General features: G+C 45.3%; 1 protein-coding gene across 1 annotated transcript in view; it reads right to left on the reverse strand.

Moving 5' to 3' along the window:
• The window catches only part of NOTCH2 (notch receptor 2), an 84542-nt gene that overhangs the window by 48804 nt on the left and 23205 nt on the right, over positions 1–12533 (reverse strand). The window contains exon 5 of the mRNA XM_068691222.1: positions 9766–9888. Within this exon, the coding sequence (XP_068547323.1) occupies positions 9766–9888 (123 nt within the window). The remainder of the gene's footprint in view (positions 1–9765; positions 9889–12533) is intronic.

Here is a 12533-nt window from a genome sequence, read left to right on the forward strand (position 1 = left end):
CTCAGGGTCCCTCATGTTGTTGTACCTGTCCTCCCTGATGAGAAATGGCTAGATTGTTCTCCTAGAGCCCTGGTGATAACAAGGAAAAATAAAGCCTGATGTAAAAGGTAAGGCAGCGCGTTGAGTGAGTGCAATCCTACAGCAAAAGAGCATTAAGCTCTGGACAAATAAGAAACCCCAACAGCCATGCTGGGAAGCAACAACAGACGCATCCAAACGCTGATCCTACTGAACCTTTCGCGTAAACCCCAATTCCAAGACCTCCTCTTTGCACAAAACCCAATTCCGAGACAGGAAACCGGACTGATCCTACAGCTGAACGCAGGCAGGACTTTCTGCCAGTTCAGTCGGAGGTCTTCATCTTTGGCAGACCGTATTTTCCATAAAGGAGAAAGTTTTCTTGGCCTCTGAACAGCTCTCCAGCAGTAAAGACTGCTGATGCACAGCTGGAGTACCAGACGCCAAAGCCTCTGGAGAGGGGATCTCACACACGATTTATGCACTAAAAGCATTTAGCAGGATGGAGGCTGTAAATGCATTGCTGAGCCTTGAGAACTGAGCTGGGAGGAGATCGCTGCATCCATCTCTCTCAAAATCATGATGACCACCGCAGCTCTGGACTCAAACTGACCTGGAAGTCAAAATATCTTAAGAGCTTGGTGATACCAGAAGGGAAAGGTAATTCGGCAAGAATCACAGACTGTGCCTCGAGTCTGTGAGAGACTCACTGGAAGAGGAGCCTCTGGTTTCAAGGCATCTTTTCTGCCCCCATCCATCCCCTCAGTATCCCACAAGCAGCACGCCGCTTGTCTCAGACTAGCACTGCCCTGCACAAAGATTTTACCAGGTCTCATGGAAGGGCTATCCGGGAAACTACAAACCAGTACATTTAGCTAGAACCTTTCGGAAAGAGAAATTCATTTCACAAAGCATTGCAAAGATTGTTGTACAGTCTTTGAACGTGATCTGTGTAGCCGAAGGAAGCACATCTCATTGGAACTGTTTACTTTTTTCCTCTTTCAGAGCACTGCTCAGTCACAAGGTGAACAGCGCCTTATCAAGGCTCAACGAGTGGCTCAGAGATAAGAAACGGTGTTTGGGTAAATGGCCAATTCTAGTTACAGCAGAAGGTTAACCAGCACAGGGGACTGTACTGCTCCTTCCCATCTCTAACCATCCACGCAGACGTTCAGGATGCCAGCAGGCAGACCACGTCTGTCTGGGGAAAGACATTTCTCAGTCCAGTCCTTTCCTTTAAGGCAAGGAAAACGCCTGTGTTGCTTGAGTAACCCAAAGCACATTGCTCTGTGGGGTCAAAACATCAGTTTCCTCAAGTTGTTTTGCACGGCTCCTTAGTAAATGGAAAAGTGTAGGGAAAATAGTGTGGAACCATCAGGACTTCTAATAAAATGGCATTTGTGAGAAAATACTTCACGTGTTTTGTGCATTTGTAAAAACATTCAATTAATCTTTAACCCACAAAATTATTCTTACCCCTTGAAAAAGCTAAGTTACAATTAATGAATACATACAGGCACTGCAGCATCTAATTAACGAGCTGAAAGATGAACAGTAGGCAGCAATATCTTCCACAAAATAATATTTATATTATCCAAGAGGAAGCCAGAGAACTTCAGACAGCTTCAACCAAGTGAGGTCGCTGGGCAGTGCAGCAGCAGACACGGTTTGATGCAACAAATGGCAGATGAAATAGAAGAGCAAACAGGCTTCTGGCTGAAAGCTGGGGTCAGACACTCCTTGAGGAAAGACTCCAGCTCCCCTGGAAGGGTTCGGTGGGGACTTCTACGCAACCCACAGCTTTCATCACCAAAATAAATATCACCGATGAGATATCTGACCACAAGGAGGAATAACTAATGCAAACGGCTGTAAAAGAGCAGTGGCACAGCCTCAGCCTACCACCACGCGTTGCAGCACCGAAGCCACCACCTCTCCACGAAGAGGCTGAAACTGGGGTAGAGGTCGGAGTCCAGCAGGCCGGCTGAAGGGAAGCATTTCATCAGAGACTCACCAAGCAAATATTACCGAGGCAGACACGTTACAATAGAAGTACAATACAACACTTATTGCAAGGAAGATCCAATGTTTTCTTTCGTGTATTTTGCCACGTGCTGTGATTTGCTTTCCTGACACAAGGTATCATCAAAGCAAAGAACTGCAAACTTCTCTGGAAGAGGTGGTGTCTTTGCACAGCAAGAGTGCACAGAGCAATGAACAGGCAATACTGACAGACAGGGGTCTCACACATGTCCAAAACACATCCAAATTCCAGCCCCTCTGATGAGACCACCTCAACAGCTTCCTGCAGGAAATCCGATGAACCTGACTGCTGCTTTCAGCTTCAAGGACAGCTCCAGGCACACACAGGAGTTCATGGTGGACTATGCTGCTTATATTTGCAAAAAGTCTCCCTGGTTGCATGTGTTCACTAAAAGTCTTCCTTAAGTACTGAAAAAACGGCTGAAGCCAAATACTTTTCCTCTTGTAAAAGCAAGGGGCATCACAGTCCTGGAAAAAATATTCCTTCCCAAGGATCTCACAGCATCTTGATTCCCTCCGAAATACACAACTACAGAGCAGCAAAGAGGTAACAACCATCCCCAAATTTCAGGTGGGGTTTTCTTTGTTTTGGTGTTTTCTGTTTTTTTGTTTTGTTTTTATCTAGATCTACTTCCTCTTGAAGAATGCCAAACGATATCCAACATACAAAATGTAAGAGGTTAATATGGAGTTTGAACGCAACTGAAGATCAATCTCTGCAATTGTAGTGAGCAAACATCTGTGTTTATTTTAGGCTCATATGATGGGGGAAACAGTTTAATTTCATAACCACCCTAGGAAGCATGTACTGGAACTAATGGGCTTTTACAAGGGATTTTACAGCCTCCAAATACAAAACTCTGGGCTTTGGGAGAGTTATGCACGTCCTGATCCACCAAGCACGGCCTGAAATCACTCAGCAGACTACTGGGGAGGGAGGGAGGGCCACTCGGACAGAGCTCCTCAGAGGCAGCACTACAAAGCAACAGAAGAGTGTTCAAGGAAGATGACGAGTGCACTAATGATAGACTGGTTGAATATGGCAGAGGCTGGTGAAATGACTGGGGACAGCGCCAAGATAGAGAAGTAATCAAAAGGAAATACACATCACCAAGCTACCCTTCATTCTGCCCTTCTCTTAAGCTCCTCTGGAAAATCCAGTAAACCAGGGAAATCCCTAACAAGCAGAAAGTCCTGCAGGGCAAAACGTAATGACTGAAGCTAAACCTTGCAATAAAAGCTTCATATTCTCCAGCTAGCTCAGCAACGCATCTTTATTAATTACCCAAAGACAAATCACCTCATTCCGAGGATGATGGAAGGGGCAGAAACTGCCAGAAACAAGGCAGCTGCAGATAAAACAACTGTTAGCTATTAGCCTGGTCTCAGAGCACACATGCACCAACCCAGACTCGGAGTGGTCTAGTCTATTTTGCTTTAGAGCCAAACACATGCAAGATGTACTGAAAGCTTAAGACAACTCCACAAGAGATTATTTGGCACATCCGATCACAAAGAGCATTTCCCAGGCTGGAAAGTCACCAAAGGCACAATGGAAGAGGCAGTAGCATGGACTAAATCAGATGCTGTCGTTCTGTCATCGGATCAATTCGGCTGTTAACACCTGAGGTGTTTTATTACAGCCACCTCCTCACCACGGCTTGCTATGGGGAAACAGAAAACAGCAGGCAGCGAACTGGAGGTTGTGTACCTGTAGAGAATTCACACTGGATAAAGCACAAACGGTGTCAATTCGGAGCTTATGAAATCAGCCTGCTCCACGCGATGCTGGAACAAGGCATCACAAGAACACCAACCATCCAGGATAAAGTTTGTTCACATCTGATGCTTCAAATCATTTGGACACCCAAGCTTCTTGCTGCCAAGCTCTGGAACCTGCCCACATGCTCCCTTCTCCCTTTGTATCTGCCAATTCAAACGTGAAGGAAGAAAAAGAATCATAATCCCTCTCGGCCTCTTTCAGAGGGCTGCCTCTTGGAGATTTCGCGATAGTGACAGCTAAGCACCGGCCAACGTGCCAAGTTTGGCATGGGCAGATCTCAGCTAGCACCCAACAGGCTTCGGTGCTTTTTAATACGAGTTTGGAAAAGCACCCAAAAGTCCACCATCAATGCACAGCTGGGAAAGGCAACCAGGCAGGAGTTCCACCAAATTTCAAGCCTCTCAGTATTCCAGCAAGGCAGTATTTTTTTTTTTTCCCCCCAGCACTAAGCAGGCTCGTTACTGTACACTTTCTAATATGGAAGCTGGTGTTCAGCAAAGAAAGTCTCCAAAAGAAAATACCAGAGCGTACGATCTTACATAAAAATGTTAAACATTAGCCTTTTGATGTTTATCCTCCCTTCTTAGCAAAGAAAAGTCACGTCTGCCCAGAGTTTAAGGCTGGGATTTTCAAAGAAAACGAAGGTAGAGAGCAAATATTGCTCTAATTAAATAGGAATCGAATCCTTAACTCCCCTGTTTGAAAATTCCTGCCTAAAGCTCTGCAGAAAGAGTAACCCTTGTGCTAGTGTTTAAGAGCATATGACCAAGCTAGCAGCTATTTTAATTAAAAAGCATTGCCCTGCTGCCTGAAGAGCTTTTCTGCTCAAGACAAACATTTGCTTCTTAAGCTAGCTTCCAGTGCTGGAGCTCTTTGGTGGAGTCAGCTGTTAGCACGCTGTGCTTTCCTGGAGACAAAAGTCTCCTGGATTTTAAGATACACACTTTGCTGGAGCCCCCTTTTCAGGCAAAAAACAAAGCCTAAACAAACACACTTGCCATGGGAGTCTCACCCTCAGGGCCAGAAATGAAAGGAGGCAAACAGGCCAGGCCTGCAGTGCAGCAGGGTAATGCTGGCCCTCCAGGATTTGCTTGAGCACGGACATCACATGTCCCCCAGACCCCGAGACTCGTCCCACTGTTCCCAGTGCAGCACCTGAGGAGAAAACAGTGCAAAGGACTTAACTGGATGGAGGACGCATACCAAACTCTGTTGTGTTCCGTTCCTGAAAGGTGACCTGGGCCAGGCTCACGCTGATCCTCCAGAACTCTCCACAGCTAAGCAGGAGTCTTCCTCGGCCAAGCCAAACAAACACTGACACTGCTTTATAACGTTACTTTAATACCCAAAGTCTTCCTGACACAAAGCTGCACAGGCTAGATCAGCACAGTAAGCAGGTACATTTTAAAGGCAGCCTTGTTTCTTTATCTGAATCGTAGCCTGGAATCCCTGAGCAGCCCTTAAAGCCTCGCTCTCACCACCTCCTCGCAAGGACACCCTAACCTTTCACACGGCTTTGCAGCCCTGCACTGCCATTGCTTTCTCCGTACCAGCTCACTCGTGAGACCTCTCCATGAATTTTAATTCCTGATCCCAAACAAGAAAAAAAAAAAAGGCAGCTGGACAGGATTTTTTTTGCTAGATTAGTGAGTTAAAGTGGCTCACTCCAACAAAGACCAGAGTCAGCCCTGAGAAAAGGGAAGGGTGCCTAGGAGCAGGGAGGGAAGGCAAAGACACTCGGACAGCAGCAAGCCATCCAGTTTGTTTAACTACTGCAAAACAGCAACATAAAGCAGTCTTTATGTGCCACAAACATGACCCAGGCAGGATTTGGGGCTAATTTTAACTCAAATCACACCTGAAGTACACCAAGTTCCTGCCTGGCACATAGGAATAGACTTCAGTCTTTCACAAAGGCCTCTTTATTTCCAAGGAATCTGCAACATTGTGCCTTGGAGGACACAACAAACATCGGTCCTGACAAAGGATGTAGCCCAGGACAAGACAAGTGATCCTTAAACAAAACAAAACAAAAAAAAAACAGCTAACATTCAACAGAAAAGATCTGGAGCAGCTTCCCCAAGACACATCCAAGATCATCTTGCCAGTTACAGACTGAGGCAGCTGACAATCATTATAACCATATGAAATACAAGTACTCTGAAGGTGACAAAAACATTAGTAACAGCAGGAATTTCCCGTGGTTGTCTTTGAAAAGCAAGATTTTATCTTTCCGGAAAAAACAGCACATGAGAAAGAGAAGGCACACGCATCAACAAAGGAGCAGTGAGCTCTGTTAGAAGAGTAGGAAATGAGATGGAAAGCAAACAGCCTCTCAAAAGGTGGATTCCAGTACGAAACAGAAGACATTAGCAGAAAATGCATGCTTGTGTAGTGCAGTCTACCACCTGTCAAGGAACCACAAGAGGCAGATGGTTACCAAAAGAAATTGCAACAGATTCCATTTCAGCAAAGGATGCTTCGATATCGCCTTACACAAAATTGTTCTTTGCTGGATGGAGTACAGCTTCTTGATTCTTCCTGATTTTTCTAACACAAAAGGAGAATGGCTTCCTCAATGCCATCAAGCACAAATCACGTTCACAAACGTGATAGATCTTCATCCGTGGTGCAAAGATTAAATAAACACTAAAACAAACAGACTGATTTAAACTTTTCCAGGATCACTTGACAAGTGTTAGCAACAAAAGACTCCACAAGACCTGTTATGAAGATGGCATATCTACACAGTGTAAGTGTTTTTATAAAATTTAACATCCTTTTGCTTTTGACTGATGCTTACTTACAAGCACATGGCTCTGGGCCTTATTTTTTTAAAAAAATTATTTTTAAACAGCACAGAACGTCCTGTAAACTCAAGGTCTCATTGGAGGCTTTTGATTTCCCAAAGTGTTGACTTTGTTTTACACTGCTGCGTTACAAGTATTTATCAGGACAAACTCTAAGAGTTGTTTGTTCAGTTCTCCCCTCTTCACTAACCTTAGTGATGATTTACAATGTTATAAACCATGTTTGTGCAAAAGATGGACCTGCACTTATATAGTATATTTCCTTATTGCTGAGTAACTTGCTTTTATTGTAGCTTACCGCTGTCAGAATCAGCTGCAGTTTAACCTTGGGAAAAAGGCACCTCTCTCCAAACTATCCTAGAGTCCTCCATCTCTCTGCTCTAGTGTGTGCCCAGCCTCAGTGTCACACCTCGTGTCTCTGTACAGTGTTATCTTCATGGTCTCTCACTGAAGATGCAGGAAAGGATTGAAGTGCATTCAAAGAAAGCTTCATGTAAGAAAATACACTTTGGGGGTGTCACGGAACATCATCGCTTGGCCACACATTTACTGGGCAAAAGGAAAATTACAGATACTATAAATGAATTATTAAAGGCAAGCTTGCCAACAGGTTTTCAGCGCACAGGCTTTCAAGCAAAGCAGCTTAGAGAAAGGCCCCGAATACAGCCCTTCATTGCCATTGTTAGCCATCAGCCTCCCCAAAACACCCAGCCCAGCAGTAACACTGCAGGGGAATGGTTATCACTAAGGCATCCTGTGGACAAGGGCACAGTGCTGCTGCCCTGCTTATGTCAAACACGGTGACATGAATACGCATGGCTGCTGCTGAGCTTACTCATGCTTTAGTTTGAACACCAAAACTCGTGCTGTGCATTTTGGACAAGACAGTTCAATTCCCCAGCGGCTCTGACGTTCATAGTTGAAGCAGCCAAACTGCTGTTTTCTGAACTGTGAGACCAGTTTTAGCTCCCAATTGACCTGAGCCTTGAAGTCTAGGAAGTCACTGGCCTTGAGATGTCATTATCTAAAGCCGCTGCTGCACTGATAACCTCAACTTCACCATAAATGCAGGAAATTCTCAGAAAAAGCATTCAACTAATTTGCTTTATAAAGCCATGGGAACACAAAACTTGGGGAGCGCCTCTCTTTCCAGGGTTTCACAGGAGGGAAGCATCCTCCACACGTAAGATTTTCTGGAGAGCCTGCACAGACAGAAGACAGACAGCACAAGGCCAGGCCACAACGTGGGCCCAATGATTTTTTCCCCCAACGTTAGAGCCCGTGAAAAGGTACGGAGTGGGAACAACTAAGTGCATTGCAAAGAGCTTCAGTGGTTAATCAGAGAGACAATCTACCACAAAACCAAAGAGAATCACAGCCTGTTACCACCAAGGTCTCTTTCCAGGTGAGTTGCAGAAGGCCTCCCCAGCGAACAGCAGCCACCCACCCAAATCCCGCAAGCCAGGTTACGTTTATGATACCTCTACAAATCACAGTAATCCCTCATAAATTTTAAGCTCATGCTGTACACACTCATGGTCCATTATCTCCTCTGTGCTTCAGGAATAATCCCGAGATTGATTTACTACTGACATGTTAGAAGACAAAACAGGGTTTATAATTCCTGCAGCGTGAAGCAGTATTTCAGGGGTCACTGAAGGGTTGCTGGCTCTCCACCCAAACTCTCTTCGTGTTTTCCTTTGCAGGAAAACTTGAACACCATTTAGACAGGGAGGCAGTAGAGATGAAAGGGTATTTGCTCATCAAGGGGAGGACTCATTTTCTCCCATTTATACCAGGTTTCAGAGAGCTATGCAAGCCGTGAGAGGTGCATTTCCTTCTCTAATGTGGTTTTAACTTTAAAATTATGTATTCTTAAGTGAAGTTAATGAGGGTTCTTAATTGGCAGGCCTCCTTGGCAGTTAATGACAAGTTTATAACGAGAATGATGCTCTCTGAGGGGAAAAGCTAAAACAACACAAAACCTTTGGTCTCTAGTAGTCAAACTCTTCACACAAAGTTTGTCTGAGCTACCATTCACTGCAGATGTTCTGGCTTCAAACATTGTTTTCTAGACACAAAGAATGCACTAGAAGTTCTTCAGAACCAGAGGAGTTCATTCAGGCTTATGCTCCAAGGCAAAATACCTCAGTTTACTTAATAAAAGGAAGACTGCATGTTCAGTCCATACCTCAATGTTTTAAGGTTGTTCAATTTCCTGTAATTCCAAAAAAAAAAAAAAAAGGGGGGGGGGGGGGGGGCAAAGATGAACCCAACCGAAAAAGTGTGCCAGCTTTGAATGACTAAAAAATAAAAAAACCCAAACCGGAGGTATTTGTTTATTTTTGAGGTATGGAGACATTTTGTGACTAAAGATGACACTGAATTTCCTGTAAGCTGCTTCCTTACATCATGCATAATGGTTTCTTGAAATTCACATTTCCCCCCCACCTCCCCAGACACACTCAGAGTAAAAGAGACTCATTTATGAAGCAAAAGTAGCTTTGCTAGTTGGAGATACTCCAGATAAAAATCAGCCACAGTAGGCAAATAGTAGCAAAAACATAAGCTTCCCATGCACAGGCTTCTCTTCCCCCCTTTCTCCCACCTATGCCTTCCTCCAGTTTTGTCCTGTTCTTTAGTAGCGTTACCATTATCTACACGAGGATCATTATCCCACATCAAAAATGCCCCCAAACGTGTCAAAGCACCACAAAAGCACACAATTGTAAAAGAAAAGCCATGCTTTGTACTTCTGTGAAATATATACCCTCTTACAAGCTAATCCATACAAGCAGAAGTGCAACTCAGAGTCGCACTGCATGGCAGCTCAAGACCCACACGATTTGTCTGTAAAAATCACATGCATGTAGGCCTGTAACGCTGAGCAGTGCAGTGGGAAATTGCCTCGTTTTGTGGTGGCTTTGATGTAAACAATCTTCTGAAGGATTCACTGACATCTGTCCCCCAGACTGCAGAACAAGGTACAGATGTGAACTACATCCAGCCATTTGCAACTTGAGTTGTATGGCGAGAGAAGGCCAGAAATCCTGCATTTCATCCCTGTAAAGCGTGTCCAGCCCACAGAGAAGTGCTTTGCACAGTACGTACCTGTCCACTGGGGTGGGCAGCGGCAGTTGTAGGTGTTGACACCATCCACACATATGCCCCCATTTTGGCAATTGTGATTTGGGCAGTCATCAACGTTCCGCTCGCAGATGCTCCCCTCGAAACCTGGACAAAGCACAAACAGAGCAGGGTGAAACGGGCTCCACAGAGTCTTTCAAAGAGAATTCATCTTCAGTGCAGCTTCCCCCACAAACCTCATTTTTGTTTGTTTTTCTTAAAGACTCGTCCTGTTAACCTAAACCTGATGGATCTCCACATAGCAAGCGGGCCAGAGCCGTCGCTGAATGCCTTTGCACGCAGGTCAGATTACAGAGGCAGAGCAACACTCAGGACAAGTTCTTCCCATGACAAAAAAGTAGCAGGCGTTCATTGTGTGAACCTCTCAGGATTGTTCATGTGCTTCGGCTATGTCAAAGTAAGATCACCCACGCTTTGAAAATTCAGCTCCCCAATTCCTCATTTGGCCCTCCTCAGCGTTAGGCAAATCAATCAATTAGTCACCACCCAAGCAATGCTGATAAACGAAGCCCTGACTGAAAAGCAGAAGAAACCAGACACCTTTCCCCAGTGAAAATCAAGGCTCCTAACGATCACAGTCACTCTGGCAAAATACCCCTTCTCCACCGTGGTAGAGCTCCTTTTCCCTTCTAATACGGGGGAGCAGGGATGTTGAGGAAGGGAGCTGCCAGTAACCCATCTTCCCCTCGATTTCACACGCTGCTTCACCTCACGCTTCATTAAACAAACCTGCCATTTCTGCTGGACGAGATAGCTATTTATCAAAGCACAAGTGGATGCATGCTAATGTGGATGAAGTAAATGATTCCAGAATGCATGCATTAATTCAAAACATCAGCTCTGCCTCTTCACTGCTTTGGAATGTAATATTAACATGACACAGCCCTCTCATCCAAAGCTATGCTTTAACCCCCTCTACGTTTGATGCCCTGTTCCAGACAGTTCCAACACATCTGCATCAAGTTACACAAGCCCTCTAAGCACCATCTGATCCAACACAGACCCTGCGATGTGGCAGATGAGGCTTAGACCATAAAGCTCTGAAGCAACTTCTCCAGACGATGGCTACTCCCAGGAGACGTGGGATGATTCACATCCATTCCCACTTTCTCAACTCCTCCAGTAATACAGGTAAAGTCAGAAGCCGGGAGGAGCACTGTCGCTGAGCCATATCGAATGGATCATGGTTAACCACCAAGGAAGAACAGGCTCAATGTTAGCACACCTGCAGTGTCACCCTCTTTATTCAAAGCCCTTCTCACCTTCTCCCAAGATCCAGCAGGCCTCATTGCAGCAGGGAAGGTTAAAATGGAGAAAATAAATGGTTAATCCAAATGAGCACAGCAATGCCTTCCTGGCAAAAACTGCTGAGGAATGACTACCAAGGAATACAATTAATAATCGAGTTACTATATTTACAACTGTGCAACCACAAATGACCAAAGATTGAGCTGCAGAACACAGGAGTGTCCTATCAGCTTGTTTTTGAGCTGGAGGAGAATCCTCCCACTGACCACAGATTGCGCTCATGCCAACAATGTGATCAGCACGGAAATGCACCCAGAACCACAAGCTCAGAAGGGTTAAGTTCCTATCTTCTCAGCTTGGACAACCCAAAGGCCAGCCCTGCCTTCTGGTAAATAGGTTCCTGAGAGCAGGCACTTATTCAAAACCATTTCACTGTATTTCAGGCAAAGAAAGTGGCTCATGGTTTTTTTGTATGAGAGCACAGAAGTCACCTCAATACTAAAACCTCCCCAAGCCACTTTCCCCAGCTACCCTAACATCTAAGAGCTGTCCCTCAAGTCTCTCACACAACTGTACAAAGCCATTCATCCTAGCCCAAAAGCAGGAGAGTACTACTAGAGCTGGTGGAACAGAAACAAAAAGCAGCTAAAAAAATTAAAAAACAACAGTGCAGCAAAAGGTTCAAGAGAAGTGTCACACATCCAAGTGTGCTCAGTCAGAAAAAAAAAAAAAAAAACATCTGCAAGGGAAATGAATCAGGAAGGGCTGAAATGGTAAAGATGACACTATTTTGAGTATACAGCTGAAGAAAACACAAGTTTCCTTTTTGGAAACTTCCCAACTCCCAAATCCCCTTTAAAATTCTTCTTACTCTAGAGAACGACTTTGGCTTACTTTCAGACCATCTACAAGCTGTAAATGCGGGGCTTTCACATTGGTTTCAAGCCCGACACACTCTGCAATGCTGTGACCTGCCTAGTTTGTAAATAAAGCTGGCCGAGGCTCACTTTCACTCTTCAGATCAGTCCTTCGGAGCTGCGGCTGTTTGGGCCAACACACCTACACCGGACCACAGCGTGCAAGAAGCTGCTGAGACACAAACCCTTCCCCGGCTGGGTCCCAGGACCTGATTCTGCAGCTACATCATCTGACTCCTTCCCAGAGAGCCAAAGAGCTCGCTGCTCAGATGTATTTGGACACCTGACACTGCTTCCTGCTCCCCCCTGTGCTGGGAGCAGCGTGTTGTCCTTTGCCTCCTCCCTCCCAGAGACTTTTGCTCTGCATCTCCGAGCACAGCCAACTGCAAGAGAACCGCCAGGGGAAAAGCGTTCCCACTGTTAAAGGCATGCTCTTCCTCCTCTCCTACAGAGGGATATACAAGCAGATACACCAAGTTAAGCTGCTGCCAGATCCGGGGACTGCTGACGAGAAGTTGAAGATGTCCTCGTGCCATAGCATGGTGCAGGTTGGTTCTGGCGTGGACG

This window comes from Anas acuta, chromosome 8 (genome assembly GCF_963932015.1).
Source record: "Anas acuta chromosome 8, bAnaAcu1.1, whole genome shotgun sequence".
NCBI lineage: Eukaryota > Metazoa > Chordata > Aves > Anseriformes > Anatidae > Anas > Anas acuta.